The 17,294-nt window shown below is 44.8% G+C and overlaps 1 protein-coding gene across 1 annotated transcript in view; it reads right to left on the reverse strand.

The window, feature by feature from the left end:
* Positions 1–17,294, reverse strand: part of LOC126335467 (leukocyte elastase inhibitor-like) — a 39,782-nt gene that overhangs the window by 9,577 nt on the left and 12,911 nt on the right. Inside the window, exons 2-6 of the mRNA XM_049998779.1 lie at positions 14,246–14,335; positions 10,388–10,567; positions 7,012–7,219; positions 2,277–2,491; positions 217–402 (exon numbers count right to left, since the gene is read on the reverse strand). Coding sequence (XP_049854736.1) covers positions 217–402; positions 2,277–2,491; positions 7,012–7,219; positions 10,388–10,567; positions 14,246–14,323 — 867 coding nt within the window. The 5' untranslated portion in view covers positions 14,324–14,335. The remainder of the gene's footprint in view (positions 1–216; positions 403–2,276; positions 2,492–7,011; positions 7,220–10,387; positions 10,568–14,245; positions 14,336–17,294) is intronic.

The raw sequence follows: 17,294 nt of genomic DNA on the forward strand, positions 1-17,294 counted from the left end.
TGCGGACCCACAATTACTCGGAAATTTTCGTTTTCATTCTGATATACTTTCACCTGTGTCAGTATTTGCTATTCATTACGGTACGTCATGCATATGTGACAAAACTCTTACCAAGTTACTGGCGACTAGCGGGATAATTTTGAACATTTACTTCATTACATTACGTAACTGATGTGAATTACTGTTACTACATTAAATTATGTTATTTTCACTTACTGTTTGTAACGTCGTTGTAAGCTCCTTTTTGTATTCCAGTTTGAATTTTGGTAAAAACACACGCACTTCTCGTTTGCTCGTTCTCGCTAAAATGTCTTGAAGAGTTATGTTGGTAAGTTTCTTCTCGAGATTCGAAAGGCCGTTTTGCTCTCTGGGCAGTATTATCAACATACTGACCCTTTCTCCCTGTTGCGTGGAAGAGAGAATCAGTGAATGCGTATGTTACTTTGGTCAACACTGCTCTATATTGTATAAAGCTCTCAATTTCACACAGGTCACAGAGACAGTTTCACATTTCAGGTAACACATTCAATCAATCAACAAAATAGAGACGGTTAAGTCAAAAACATTAAGTAGACGAGAAGTCTTTAGGATATCAGTAAAGGTAAATTTTCCACATCTGTAGTCTGAGTTCTTATGGATCTTCATCAAAAATGGAGCACTGACACCAAATTTACTTCTCGAACAACTACACTCCTGGAAATGGAAAAAAGAACACATTGACACCGGTGTGTCAGACCCACCATACTTGCTCCGGACACTGCGAGAGGGCTGTACAAGCAATGATCACACGCACGGCACAGCGGACACACCAGGAACCGCGGTGTTGGCCGTCGAATGGTGCTAGCTCCGCAGCATTTGTGCACCGCCGCCGTCAGTGTCAGCCAGTTTGCCGTGGCATACGGAGCTCCATCGCAGTGTTTTAACACTGGTAGCATGCCGCGACAGCGTGGACGTGAACCGTATGTGCAGTTGACGGACTTCGAGCGAGGGCGTATAGTGGGCATGCGGGAGGCCGGGTGGACGTACCGCCGAATTGCTCAACACGTGGGGCGTGAGGTCTCCACAGTACATCGATGTTGTCGCCAGTGGTCGGCGGAAGGTGCACGTGTCCATCGACCTGGGACCGGACCGCAGCGACGCACGGATGCACGCCAAGACCGTAGGATCCTACGCAGTACCGTAGGGGACCGCACCGCCACTTCCCAGCAAATTAGGGACACTGTTGCTCCTGGGGTATCCGCGAGGACCATTCGCAACCGTCTCCATGAAGCTGGGCTACGGTCCCGCACACCGTTAGGCCTCTAGTGGCGTCGCGATAGGCGTGAATGGAGGGACGAATGGAGACGTGTCGTCTTCAGCGATGAGAGTCGCTTCTGCCTTGGTGCCAATGATGGTCGTATGCGTGTTTGGCGCCGTGCAGGTGAGAGCCACAATCAGGACTGCATACGACCGAGGCACACAGGGCCAACACCCGGCATCATGGTGTGGGGAGTGATCTCCTACACTGGCCGTACACCTCTGGTGATCGTCGAGGGCACATTGAATAGTGCACGGTACATCCAAACCGTCATCGAACCCATCGTTCTACCATTCCTAGACCGGCAAGGGAACTTGCTGTTCCAACTGGAAAATGCACGTCCGCATGTATCCCGTGCCACCCAAGGTGCTCTAGAAGGTGTAAGTCAACTACCCTGGCCAGCAAGATCTCCGGATCTGTCCCCCATTGAGCATGTTTGGGACTGGATGAAGCGTCGTCTCACGCGGTCTGCACGTCCAGCACGAACGCTGGTCCAACTGAGGCGCCAGGTGGAAATGGCATGGCAAGCCGTTCCACAGGACTACATCCAGCGTCTCTACGATCGTCTCCATTGGAGAATAGCAGCCTGCATTGCTGCGAAAGGTGGATATACACTGTACTAGTGCCGACATTGTGCATGCTCTGTTGCCTGTGTCTATGTGCCTGTGGTTCTGTCAGTGTGATCATGTGATGTATCTGACCCCAGGAATGTGTCAATAAAGTTTCCCCTTCCTGGGACAATGAATTCACGGTGTTCTTATTTCAATTTCCAGGAGTGTATTTTGTCATTCGTTTCTCACACGTGAAAGGATCATCACTGATACAATAACTAAACATTTCTTGCTTTGTGTTAGCATTGTGAAGCTTGAATTTTTAAAAATATTTCTTGTATCTAAATATCTCACTGCTTTATAAAGTTACTTCTTCTGTCAAACTTATTTAGCGTAGAATTACTGTAGGTTCATGATTAATACAGTACCTTGTATGGGAGAAGCAGCACCTGGGATTCCAGTTCAGGTACGTCAGAATACTTGAAATTTTCTTTAATGTACATCATTTTCACACTTTGTGTTGATCCTGGGGCCACATGAAATGGTGTTGGTGATGTAAGAGCTTTATTGAAAGTCTTTTGCCACTCGCCCTTGAAGTAAATGGCATTCACCAGTACCATCCTGGTTAAGTCATTCAGAACACCTGAAACAAAATTCGGCTTTCATCTTCACCAAGATTACCATGCAATACAATATACCGTTCCATAACGCAGCAGAATGCCAGTACTCGACGGAGGACAGTTTTAAACATGCAATTGTTTCTGTTTTGTTGTAGAGCGCAAAAAAACTAAGGTTATAGGTGCCAGAACCGTAGAACACGAAGAAGAAAAAGCAGTTATAAGCGACTTCACGATGAGCTTAATCGACGGATGGAAAGACAGCTAAAAACTGGGACTTCCTCTTGGAGAAAGGGCCATATAAAATACGCCATAGAGACAACGAAGGTCCTGAACTTAAGATTAAATATCCTTCGCCAAATTGCTGCGACGGATAAACAGTAAAGCGCAGTCTACACCCCGCGTGTTGTTAGCTGAAACGGCCGGTAACTCAGACGAGAAACAGAAACTACAATGTAGGTGGCTAAAAGCAGGGTATTCCGTCAGGAAACTTCAAACCGTGAAAGGTTGAGCGCAATGAGCACAAAGTGCTGGGGGATTACCATGGCAGTAGCTAAAAAGACAGTGCCCAATACGCAACCGAGCTAAAATTATCTCCTCGCGGCGAAATGGCCGAGGAGGAGGTCGACCAAGCCGCTGGAAGTAGTTTAATTCCCCTCAGTTTGTTCGCTTGAAGGGAAGAACAGTGGTGATGCCAAACTGATACCACCTGCTAACAGACGGCAACACACTGACTCCATCAACAGTGAGCAAGTGACAGCTTTCCTGGACACGTTGCACTAGGGGGTGGACTGACTGCACATGGCAGCTTTGAAGGGCACTAAGAGCGTCAGCAGACGACTCAATTGGAAAGCCCGTGTCCCTCGGTCAGTCTGCCGAGTCCAGGGCACAAAAATGGTTGATGCGGAGACACAGTTGAGGAGGCTCTCCAAGTAGGCGAAACAGAAAATGTTTGCCTTTGTTCGATTTCTTGGAGCCTTTCAAGTTCGTAGAGAACGATGTTGGCTGGGGGTAAGAAGTCTTTGCCGGAGTATTCCTTCTGTCCTTTCCAGCCTTCTGGTTGTGTAGCAGGTAATTTCGCCATATGAGGCGAAAATTTAATGGCCATTTGCACAGTTGGGGGGAGGTGGAGGGGGAGGTGGAGATGCTACTGTGACAATAGGCTATTTTACAGTCATGGTGCAGAGTTTGGTGTCTCATGTCGGCGTGAACATGTCCTTCGTGGAGCAAGATGTAGCAAGAATGGTTATTTAAGTGTCAGATGGTGAAACTCAGGGCTTCCGACTAGCCAACAACTTTTAAGCCACTTAGTAAGGCACTTTCTCCTTCACCATAATCTCCTGGATGACTGCTCATTGGGATACTCGGGACGATCTTGGGAGGAGGTTGATACAGCCGAAAGGAGGCGGCACACAATCGCTCTCATTAGCATTCCTACCACTAGTTGCACTTGAGGTTGTGTCTCGACAGGATATCCGAGTGTGTTTGTAACGAAGACACTTGTAGCTGTGCACCGGGTTCGGAATGTTTGGTCTAAGCATAGCTTCATAGCCTGCTTTGATCTAAGCACTGATCTAGAAAATGTGAGAAAAAGAGTGCGTGTGGGTACTAAGGATGCATGTATTTTTTCATCACCCAATGGACTGCAATGACGCCTAGATCAGAGAGGTAAGTTTGGTTTTCTGCCTCTGACAGACCATTTATCAACCTAGTCTACCTAGCACCAAGTGAAGAATTCAGCGTTCGCTGGGCCTCGACACAAACAGGATAGCAATGTATGAGCGATGATGCAAGCAGTTTTGCTTGAGAATCGGAAGTAGTCTCCAAAAGCGAAGTGCCATTGCGTTAACGAGAAAAGGATTTCACAGCGCTGTCAATTACATCAACGCCTTTCTGTATAATAAACGTGTTAACCGCAGCAAAGGACTTACCGCCTTCAGTATGCGGAACCAGGAGGAACCAAGGTGCAGCTGAGAGGGTCTTTGATTTGTTAGCCTCATTCTGTTTACGTTTAGCAGACATTCACTGTGAAGATGGTGACTGGCTCATTGGTCTCCAAAACCTGTCATTGGTGATGTTTCAAACCTCAGGCCACACCTCCCAAACACGTGGCAGAAAGACCATTTGTCAAGGTAATAGCTGAGGCAATTCCCCTCCCTGGGCCTGGCCTGTACCTGGGAAGAAGGTGCGATTGGTATATGCGAACCCTACCTGTCAACCAGCGGCCGGAAATTACGTGTTACGTGTCAGAACGTGGGCTGGACTTAGAGAGCGCACAGGGAGGAAAAAGAAAAAGAGCCTCATACGCCGAACAGGAGGAAGGATAGGGAAGGGGGAAGGAAGAAAGGAAGAAAAGAAGAAAGAAAGGAAGAAAAGAAGAAAGAAAGGAAGAAAAGAAGAAAGAAAGGAAGAAAAGAAGAAAGGAAGGAAGAAAGGAAGAAAGAAAGGAAGAAAGGAAGAAAGAAAGGAAGGAAGAAAGGAAGGAAGAAAGAAAGGAAGGAAGAAAGGAAGGAAGAAAGGAAGGAAGAAAGGAAGGAAGAAAGGAAGGAAGAAAGGAAGGAAGAAAGGAAGGAAGAAAGGAAGGAAGAAAGGAAGGAAGAAAGGAAGGAAGGAAGAAAGGAAGGAAGAAAGGAAGGAAGAAAGGAAGAACTAAAAATTAGTGGGGGCACTGTTCTCACGTCAGGCTACTGAAAATTCACGATAGATCTCAGAAAGATACTGGAAGTGTTCCCCAAAGGAGGGGAAGAAACATAACAGGAGGGTAGACATACAACAAGGAAGGGTAAAGTGCCACTAATTCTGGGGCCCCATGGTAGCCAACCAGGGACTCACCAGTGAGTGGTGAGCCACCTGGGGGGTGGAGGGGGGGGGGAGTCATTAAACATGCAATGCTAAGAAACCTTCTAAAAGGCTCAGAAGGATCGGGAAGGTGATTTGCTTCATAATTTATTTGCAATGACAGTGGTAACTTAAGTGATATGATTATTGTCTATACTTTCCATTCTTCAGTTTCTCACACACGACTACGATACAAGAATGTTTCGACTCCGGAAGTATGACAGGAGCTGAAACGTTTGTGGGACAAAAGTTGCATGGGATAATAGGGGCCACAATATAACTTCGGTTTTTTGTTGCTAGGAGGTGTCGCTTCAGAGATATGAAGGTCAGCTTTGTTTTTTTAAACGGATGCTATAGTTTGGTATTTACTTTCTGATATCGGATATGAAGACTAATGCACTGATATGTGACAGTAAGAGCTTTGAAGGTCAACGAAGGTAATAAAGTCGGCATGAACGTCCATTTACACAATGTACCTTGGTTCGATTATTAAGTTGATGTGACATCACATCGCTTAAACTGGTGGGGGCCAGGGATATCTAAACAGAGTCTAAAGAGAAGCCAGGCGTCACTGGAGAGAGAGCTAATGTTGTGGTAGATCACTTAGACCAGAAATTCCTTTAATTTTTCTGAGTTCCAACGAAATGTAGGTTGGCAACTGTGCATAAGCATGTCGGATATCAGTCGTCAGTGTCTTTCATGAGTTGTTTAAAGAATGAATACTGAGATACTAAGATATATTTTGATTTATCGATATTTACATTGCCCAGGTGAACCTGCAATCGCCGGCGACCATTATATTAAAGACATTACACCGATTAAACCCAGAAGTTAGATTCAAATCACGCTACGTTGAATGAGGAATCTTACTTTATCGACTCCGAGCAAAGATAATTCTACAAATTCCATTACTTTTTAACAGTTCAGATTCTAAATTGAGTATCTGGAAACTTAATATGACGTATGAAACGAATTTCCAACATATCTGGATGAATGACAATCACCGAATGCCTGTCACATAACTGCAATGATGTTGAAATGTATGGGATCCTAGTATATTGTCAGCGGTAGACATCCGCAGAGTAAATTTGGCAATTACTTGAAGTTGCATCCTAAAGAAATATAAATATTTTACGAAGGAGGCAGCTTTAGTAATTCTCGATAACACTCACTTGGGTGTTACTTTATTTCTGGCGTATTAAGAAATCTTAAGAGATTTAATTAGGACTAGCGATACAGAAGATCCATCGAAAACTATCATCTTTAGAAACGGATTCACTTCTACTGCCAAATCACATCACGCCACGCCACTCAAAGAGCACACGCCGAAATAGTGTGAAGTCTCACGAATAATTTTATTTGCAAAATTTCCTAGTGTCAAGCAACACAATTATTTCTACATACATATCGTGAAATGATCATGAATGGAAAAGAATTAAACTTTAACTTACATACCTGCTTACTGATGTTTGTTGTCGCTCACCATTCGCAAACGCAGCGTCACAAGTGAAAAATAATAGTGGTAATAAAACTACAATCTGCCATGCATCGCAAGGTCTCATGTGGGTTAAAAGAATTCAACTGGGAACCATACTAACGTAGTTATGGTGTTAAGATGAAAGTATCCATCAACACAGTAAAAGAAAACTGAAAATCTTTTAGCGTCATGCTTCGTGCAAATAGTAACTGGACGAGAAAAAATGCTTACCTGGAGGGATTATACTTTTTATCTTCTGATTCGTCTTATTTTCTACCCAGTCATTTATTGTTTTCCGTGCTGCTTCCTCTTGTGAAAAATCCACTACTTCGGTTCCAGCCTTTAAGCTAATAGCGGAATTGTTGAATTCTTGCTTAATGTTAAAACCATTCTTAATAAATATCTTGTTAGCTACGTTAAGCATCACGTCGTTACTTTCCTGAAATATTAAAACACACAAAAAGTTTATTATCAGAATTTATTTCGCACTGATTTCTCAGGAGACGTTTGACGTGTCAGTTTTAATGAAATACGGTTAACGACAATTCAGATATTTATGTTTCCTAAATCAGGATCAAGTGCGTCAGATGACGCTGCGCCTTATCTTTCCTTGTATCCACTGACGGAAAAATAAAAAATAAAAAAACACTCAAGAGCGAGACCATGGTATTCACAAGGGTTGTTACAGGCAGTTTATCACTGTAGGCGTATATGATAATTTCGGATTAAATGGGCCACACGTCACAGTAAAAGGTGCCCAAACAGTGGTATCATCGTACACTGTATCCCCTCTGGCTGCAATGCAGGCGTGAATTGTCAAAGGCAAATGATCGTGAAGGTACTCGTACAGAACGGCATCCCGCTATAGACTATCCCAGGCCCCTTGCAAGTTGTGTTGAGATTCGGCACTTGTTCTTGTAGGCTCTGGAGAACGAGAAATTTCCCTCTACACCCATGTCCCATGCGCATTCATTTGTTTAGAGAGCTGGTGATCTTTTTGGACAGGGCAGTTCCTTTACACCATGGAAGCACGTTGTGTCGCTGGTAGCCTTATGTGGACGTGAACTGTCCTGATGAGACAGCACATTATCTTCTTGGGGAAGAAACGAGCAGTACTGGGATAATCTCTGCAATGCAGCGGTCACTGGTTACTTGATTACTTCACAATGCAGAAACATCAAATGTGATCGTGAATTGCATCTGGTTTCTCAGAACATGAAGTCTAGGCATGGGATGTTTCTGCATGGTGAAGTAATCAAGTAACCAGTGACTGCTGCATTGCAGAGATTATCCCAGTATTGCTCATTTCTTCGCCGAGAAGGTAATGTGCTGTCTCGTCAGTCTATGCCATACACTAGTACACGCGTAATTCGTGTGTTGCAGTCTACCCTTCCACGAAACCAGGGTGGCCGTTCTTGGCGGTGCATGGTGTTACTGACAGCCTGGACAAAGGTAGAAGTCCTATTAGTACTTCAGTAAGTGGACTGTTCTCAATGGTCGTTGCTGCCACATCACGTGTGAAGTGCGCCCAGATTTCTTCTGTGGATGACGTTCGGTTGGCCGCCGCTCAAAATGCGTCAATGTGCCAGACCCCTTTTCTTGGTGTCTGAGTGTTCCACAGGCCACTGTTGAAAGCATCGACACTCCAGTCCATTGTGCCCAACACGTACATCAACCCATCGACCAATCCATCCAGCTTCCCGCAGGTCAATAATGCGACCCTGCTCAAATGGGTGAAGTTGTTCAGCACGAATACTTACCTGCGACAGGTGATGTTTGTAACCTAGAATTAATTTTATACATACTGTTCACCTTTTTATTCAGTGCTGTTACCGCCAGCAGAGCCAGAGGGCGCAAAGATGTCCTGAGCGTCATATGAAGGCCGATGAATGTGACTAACACCTCAACCCGTAAGCAGGCACATGTAATTCCCTGGTGCCATTGAACTAAGTCCTGGAGGCGGTTACAATTTTTTGCCGCCTGCAGTATCAAAATGTTTTTGTCACCCAAATCCTGGTATGAACGAAATAGGCCTAATCGAAACGTAATAGGAGTTAGTAGAGATTGCCACATGTGTTAATTATGCTGCTCTAATAAATGAAATATAACCAATCATCAACTGTATAAGGGAATGAGCATAAGGAAAATTTGCGTGAGAAAAGGACTAACCCGGATTTCCCGCTTTACTCGAACGGTCGCCTTAAGCGCTTCGGCTATCTGTGCAGGACCCACGGCCAGACCCGAACTTCCAAATGTTGTCGTTCCTGCGGCCCAAGCTGTACTCGTACACACGTTATACAATACCAGTGCAAGTGTGACATGCTGTATGGAAGTTTGCGACTGCGAGTGAGTCGGGATCGGATAGCCAATTGGTAAGGCGACCGCTGGCGATAAGCTGATAATCCGGGCTCGAGTCCCGGTCTTGCACAATTTTTCATTGTTATTTCCTTATACAACAGATGGTTGCTCGTCTTCGCAACTGCGAATACATTTCATGCATTTAATAACTGCTGTAGTCGCCTTAGTGCCCCTTCCTTAGGTTTTAAACCCACTGAAATATATGTATCGAGGACAGAAAAACAGAAGCAGAATGGTTCTGGACACAAGAGGAATTCTGTGCATTATGTGAAGAACACCTTGAAAAATTATGACTACCAGAGTCTTCAAAGTGTTCCACAGAACAGTATTAAATATCGCCTTGTAAACTGTCAAACGATACTTGGGTTGTACGGGATGGTCAGAAACAGTCCGATTATCTTGTACGACGTGTTAAGAGACAAGTGTGTGTGTGTGTGTGTGTGTGTGTGTGTAAGAGACAAGTTCATACTTTGCGCCGTTTCGGAGTTATTTAGCACTGAAGTTAGCCAATCAGATCGCTGTGCGTGCGGATGAAGCAGCCTGACAGATGCAATTAGTGCCAGTTGTTCTCTCAGCGTGTAGACTGCTCAGCCTTTGGCCCGGGTTAGATCCTTGCTGCCGTCCTACGTCCAATTTTTCCAGCTCTCTTCATCTGCTTTAGGAAACAAGACGAAGAACACGTTCTACGACGCCGCCTCTGCCGGGCCGCTTTCATTTCCGCACACAACGGCCTGATTGGCTAATTTCACATAACTCTGAAACGGAGCAACAAATTGTTTTCTTAACAATTTCTGAGCACAACCTGTCCGGCAATATCCTTACAAGTTTTCAGACTGTTTCTGACCACCCTGTGTATCACCATGACCAATTCTCACGATCGTCACAAAGTACCATGTGATTGCGATAGAACTTGCACCCCAACACTATGATGTAATAACCTACACTAAGTGGTAAATATTATAACCAGCTTCTCATTTCTGTGGAAGTTGACGTGGTTTACGACCAACGAACCTCCTTGGAATGTGGCAGCGTACGTATGAAGCCACGAAAGAAACTAATAATGAGCTCTTGTATCCCACTGAACGTAATTAATTTCACCGCGCGTTTTCTTTGAACTAATCCTTGTACGGATCAAATATGATGGATGACTGTTCTGACCCTTTTAAATCAAGGTAGTGCAATACCTTTTGACGATGTATTACACTATGCAAAGAGAGATAATTTTAGAAATTCTGATAGCGATTTCTACCTGTAGCCGACTCGTTAAAGCACTGAATCCATCCTCTGTCACATTTCTGTCTTCAGGTAGACGCAGACCCCTCGCTATCTGCTTGGCTGTGTCTCCACGAGCACCCAGAAACACAAGTGCTAGGATCACTTGTATACTGACAGGCGAGAAGAACAGGTTGTCTGTTCCATTTGCCAAATCCTGAAACAGAATGAAGGTCACTTAATGATTTAACCAGACACTCTGAAATGTTCTTGAGACCTTTTACTACTAAAGAATTAGATGATGAACAAGACACGCAACCAGATTAATGGGTAATGTATCTATCACCTACATCTACATGATTAATCTCCAATTCACATTTAAGTGCTCAGCAGAGGCTTCATCGAACCACAATCATACTGTCTCTCTACCACTCCACCCCCGAACAGCGCAAGGGAAAAACGAACACCTAAACCTTTCTGTTCGAGCTCTCATTTCTCTTATTTTATTTTGATAATCATTCCTACCTATGTAGGTTGGAGTCAACAAAATATTTCGCATTCGGAAGGAAAAGTTGGTGTCTGAAATTTCGTAAATATATCTCGCCGCGACGAGAAACGTCTTTGCTTTAATGAATTCCATCCCAACTCGCCTATCATATCTGCCACACTTTCTCCCCTATTAGGTGATAATACAAAAAGAGCTGCCTTTTTTGCACACTTTCAATGTCCTCCGTCAATCCCACCTGGTAAGGATCCCACACCGCGCAGCAATATTCTAACAGAGGACGAACGAGTGTAGTGTAAGCTGTCTCTTTAGTGGACTTGGTGCATCTTCTATGTGTCCTCCAAATGAAACGCAACCTTTGGCTCGCCACACCATACACCAATCTTTTCTAAATCGCTTTGCAACTGATACTCGTCTTCGGATGACCTTACTAGATGGTAAATTACAGCATCATCTGCGTACAACCTAAGAGAACTGCTCAGATTGTCACCCAGGTCATTTATATAGATCAGGAACAGCAGAGGTCCCAGGACGCTTCCCTGGGGAACACCTGATATCACTTCAGTTTTACTAGACGATTTGCCGTCTATTACTACGAACTGCGACCTTCCTGACAGGAAATCACGAACCCAGTGTTACAACTGAGACGATACCGCACATGCCCGCAGCTTGATTTGAAGTCGCTTGTGAGGAACGGTGTCAAAAGCTTTCCGGGAATCTAGAAATACGGAATCAACTTCAGATCCCCTGTCGATAGCGGCCATTACTTCGTGCGAATAGAACGATGCACAAGAACGATGTTTTCTGAAACCATGCTGACTGCATATCAACAAACCGTTCCCTTCCAGGTGATTCATAATGACTGAATACAATATATGCTCCAAAACCCTACTGCAAACCGACGTCAATGATATAGGTCTGTAGTTCGATGGATCACTCCTACTACCCTTCTTAAACACTGGTGCGACCTGCGCAATTTTCCAATCTGTAGGTACATATCTGTCTGTGAGCGAGCGGTTGTATATGATTGCTAAGTAGGGAGCTATTGAATCAGTGTAATCTGAAAGGGACCTAATCGTTATACAATCAGGACCTGAAGACTTGCCTATCAATCTTAGTTGCTTCGCAACCCCTAAGGTATCTAGTTCTAAGAAAGTCATGCTAGCAGCTGCTCGTGTTTAAATTCTGGAATATTCCATTCGTCTTCCCTGGTGAAGGAATTTCGGAAAACTCCGCTTTAGCGGCACAGTCGTCGATAACAGTACCATCGGCACTGCGCAGCGAAGGTATTGACTGCGTATTGCCGCTTGTGTACTTTACAGACGACCAGAATTTCTTCGGATTTTCTACCTAATTTCGAGACAATGTTTCGTTGTGGAACCCTATTAAAGGCATCTCGCATTGAAGTCCGGATCAAATTTCGTGCGTCTGTAAATTTTAGCCAATCTTTGGGATTTCGCGTTCTTCTGAACTTCGCATGCTTTTTCCGTTGCCTCCGCAACAGCGATCGGACCTGTTTTGTGTACCATGGGGTATCAGCTCCATCTCTTACCAATTTATGAGGTATGAATTTCTCAAATACTGTTGCTACTGTATTTTTGAATTTAAGCCATATCTCGTCTACATTTGCATAGCCAGTTCGGTAGGAATGGAGATTGTCTCTTAGTAAGGCTTCTAGTGACACTTTATCCGCTTTTTTGAACAAAATTATTTGGCGTTTGTTTCTGGCGGATTTGGAAGAAACGGTATTGAGCCTAGCTACAACGACCTTGTGAACACTAATCCCTGTATCAGTCATGATCCTCTCTATTAGCTCTGGATTGTTTGTGGCTAAGAGGTCAAGTGTGTTTTCGCAACCATTTACAATTCGCGTGGGTTTGTGAACTAACTGCTCGAAATAATTTTCGGAGAAAGCATTTAGGACAATCTCGGAAGAAGTTTTACTGCCTACCACCGGTTTTGAACAAGTATTTTTGCAAATATATCGAGGGAAGATTGGAGTCCCCACCAACTCTAACCGTATGAGTGGGGTATTTATTTGTTACGAGACTCAAATTTTCTCTGAACTGTTCAGCAACTATATCATCGGAGTCTGGGGTTTGGTAGAAGGAGCCAATTATTAATTTAGTTCGGCTGTTAAGTGTAACCTCCACCCATTCCAATTCGCATGGAGTACCTACTTCGACTTCACTACAAAATAAACCACTACTGACAGACAGAAACACTCCACCACCAATTCTGCCCAATCTATCTTTCCTGAAAACAGTCAGACTTCGGAAACATTTCTGCAGAACTTATTTCGGGTTTAGCCAGCTTTCTGTACCTGTAACGATTTCAACTTATGTGCTTTCTATTAGCGCTTGAAGCTCAGGGACTTTCCCAGCACAACTACAACAATTTACAACTACAATTCCGACTGTTCCTTGATCCAAGCACGTCCTGTATTTGCCATGCACCCTTTGAGATTGCAGCCCACCACGTACTTTCCCGAGGCCTTGTAACCTAAAAAACCGACCAGTCCACGTCACACAGCCTCCGCTACCCGTGTAGCCGCCAGCTGAGTGTAGTGGACACGTACGTTCTTTGTTGAATTCAAAGAGATGAACGAAGAACCAGGGAACATTGTAATGAAACGTCGGTAAATGATATTGGGAAATATGCTGGAGCGAAATGAACGCATGCATGAAAAAGTCTGGGAGACTTCCCATTACAGGAATAATTGTCTGTGAATTTAAACTGGTAAATTAGGTCGTCAGCAAGCTGCGTCATGGCCCTGAAAGATCATTATGAATAAATTGAAAATTCTTACCTCAATGAAGTCGCCGGATAACGCGTATATATCTGCTCCTATACGAAATTTTTCTGGCACAGCGCAGTGCAATGCTGGCCGCTAGATTTGTCATGTATAAAAGGGAACAACTGATTTTTCTTTACGATAATCGGGATGACCATGGATTGCAGAAATTAGTAAATTCTTTAAATTCAGATGAATGATTATCAAAAAAGTTAATTTTATAAATAAGATTATTATTGAAAGATTTTTGAAACATTTACGTGGGACTCGATATAACAACAGTACAAATTTAGTTGTAACAAACTACACATGCGCGCGGCTGCTTTTACCTTATACCACATCGCTCAGGCACCGCCATCGCTCCCGCAGACTACTGGCCCCGCCAACTCCATACACCAGACTGCTAGCTGCTACTTACTCCTACTGACATTGCTCTTACTGCAGCCAACACTGCTCTCTGGTCTGAGATTCTCTTATACCTTACATATCGCAGGCGGCGCGTGAGCAGTCCATCGAAATTACATCTGCTCGACTGCGCTAGCAATAAATTCCTTAGTCATGGACCTACTACAACGTTTTATGCCACAAATTCTTACCTTGTAAATGTCGAACGTAAATAAAGAGTTTGCTTGAGATATCGTCTCCAGCGTTAAGTTAGCTTCTCCAACGACCATATCGACGGTTATCTGCAAAGAGAACGATTATTACAACTAAAATGTAATCGAACCGCTATCTGATTACAGACAGAAAATCAGTTATACTTTTCCAAGATTATTGCCGCCTCCGTATCCGCCGTCGCTAACGCACTCAAGTGTGGCAGCTCTCGTCACTGATTTAGCTTGCTCAAATCATGGTGGTGGAAGGAATTTCACCACGTGTATTTGGCCGGAAAGGAGAGATGGGGTGTAAAACTTGTGATCACCGGACATGGTTGCAAATACCGGCATTGAGTGTCTAAATTTTGCACAGGCTCTCGTTGAGTGAAGGTACACTACTGGCCATTAGAACTGCTACACAGCCAAGATGACGTGCTACACACGCGAAATTTAACCGACAGGAAGAAGATGCTGTGATATGCAAATGATTAGCTTTTCAGAGCATTCACACAAGGTTGGCACCGGTGGCGACACCTACAACGAGCTGACATGAGGAAAGTTTCTAACAGATTTCTCATACACTAATCGCAGTTGACCGGCGTAACGTTTTGATGCATCGTGTATGGAGGAGAAATGCGTACCATCACGTTTCCGACTTCGATAAAGGTCGGATTTTAGCCTATCGCGATTGCGGTTTATCGTATCGCGACATTGTTGCTCGCGTTCATCGAGATCCAATGACTGTTAGCAGAATATGGAATCAGTGGGTTCAGGAGAGCAGTACGGGACGTCATGCTGGATCCCAACTGCCTCGGATCACTAGCAGTCGAGATGACAGGCATCTTATCCGCATGGCAGTAACGGATCGTGCAGCCACATCTCGATCCCTGAGTCAACAGATGGGGACGTTTGCAAGACAACAACCATCTGCACTAATAGTTCGACGAAGTTTGCAGCAGCATGGACTACCAGCTCCGAGACCATAGCTGCGGTTACCCTTGACGCTGCCTCACAGACAGGAGCGCCTGCGATGGAGTACTCAACGACGAACCTGGATGCACGTATGGCAAAACGTCATTTTTTCGGATGAATTCATGTTCTGTTTAGAGCATCACGATGATCGCATAAGTGTTTTGCGACATCGCGGTGAGCGCAAGTTGGAAGAGAGTATTCGTCATCGCCATACTGGCGTATCACCCGGCGTGGTGGTTTGGGGTGCCGTCACCTCTTCTTCTCATTGACGGCACTTTGAACAGTGGACGTTACATTTCAGATGCGTTACGACCCGTGGCTCTACCCTTCATTTGGTCCCTGCGAAACCCTACATTTCAGCAGGATAATGCACGACCGTATGTTGCAGGTCTTGTACGCGCCTTTCTGGATACAGAAAATGTTCGACTGCTGCCCTGGCCAGCATATTCTCCAGATCTCTCACCAATTCAAAACGTCTGGTCGGTGGTGGACGAGCAACTGGCTCGTCACAATAAGCCAGTCACTACGGTTTATGGACTGTGGTAACCTGTTGAATCTGCATAGGCAGCTGTACGTGTACGCGGCATCGAAGCTCTGACTCGATGCCCAAGCGTATGAAAGCCGTTATTACGGCCAGAGGTGGTTGTTCTGGGTACTGATTTCTCAGGATCTATGCACCCAAATTGCGCGAATATGTAACCACATGTCAGTTCTAGTATAATATATTTGTCGAATTAATACCCGTTTATCATCTGCAGTTCTTCTTGGTGTACCAATTTTAATGGCCAGTAGTGTATTTATGAAACTTTTGATGGTGAGCTGATCACTCGAAAGATAACTATGTGTTGGCGCTGAGATTGCCCCTTTTCTCTTCACTGTACCACAGCAATATGACACCGCACTATACACATATAAATTATATACTGTTTCTTACACTTATCAGGTGCACGGAAGAATATTCTCATACACCGAGAGCAAAGGGACCAGTGTGGGTGGAGAAAGAAATGTCTTTCCGAATTGGCTGGTGAAGAACCTCTCAGGGTGTGTCTGAAATTACGAATGGCCAGCCCGCTAAGAGTAGTATACTTATATGGATATGGCGTCTGTTCTTTCGGGCATGTCCGAAAGAACAGACACCATATCCATATTAATTATATAGTTCTGGCGATACAGGACATGACCTCCTCCTGTGCAGATGCACACATATTACCCGAACTCTCACGGGACTTGGTAAGAATGTCTTCCGCGAGTGATCAGTATGTTGGGGTGAGACACTACGAATGTAGTGTGTGGACAAAAAGGGTGAGAAGTCCTTGCAGTCGCGCTATCCTCTGTGCCCTTGGTGGCTCAGATGGGTATAGCGTCTGCCATGTGATCAGGAGATCCCGGGTTCGAGTCCCGGTCGGGGCACACATTTTCACCTGTCCCCGTTGATATGTAACAACGCCCATCAGCAGCTAAAGGTATTAATTTAAGTCTAATTTCGCTACGAGTTGTGTGATGGCTGAATATTTGGTTGGGCGGTTCGTCGTCGTTTTGTGGCTGTGCTACATGTGGCCAGGCCCTGGAAGCAGAGGGCGGGTGGTCACGGAAAGCGTTTGGCGCAGGGCAGGTGCTGGCCGGTTGGTCGTACCAACAAGTGAGCATCAGAAAATCCATATAGCGTGGAAACTGAGGTTGCTTGCCCGCCGAGCTAGTTGGGATGGCCCAAGTGACTTATGACGATGATTGGAGTGTGGGGCTCTCAACTGCGCGGTTATCAGCGCCCGTACAAATTTCCAACCTTTGCTCAGTGCAGTCTCCCCACTTTCATGAACGATGATGAAATCATGAGGACAACACTAACACCCATTCATCTCCAGGTAGGTGAAAATCCCTGACCGCGCCGGGAATCGAACCCGGGACCCCTTGTTCGGGAAGCGGCCCCAACTGACTTAGAATACGGAGTGAAAAGTAGTAATATTCACCTAAAGTACTTCCAATGCCTTACTGGCTTACTATGAGAAAACTAATGACAGCTTAAGATTCGTGGCGGTGAGACGAGCTCATTGGAAATTAAACCTTGCTTGTAAACAAT

The sequence above is a fragment of the Schistocerca gregaria genome, chromosome 2 (assembly GCF_023897955.1).
Source record: "Schistocerca gregaria isolate iqSchGreg1 chromosome 2, iqSchGreg1.2, whole genome shotgun sequence".
Lineage (NCBI taxonomy): Eukaryota > Metazoa > Arthropoda > Insecta > Orthoptera > Acrididae > Schistocerca > Schistocerca gregaria.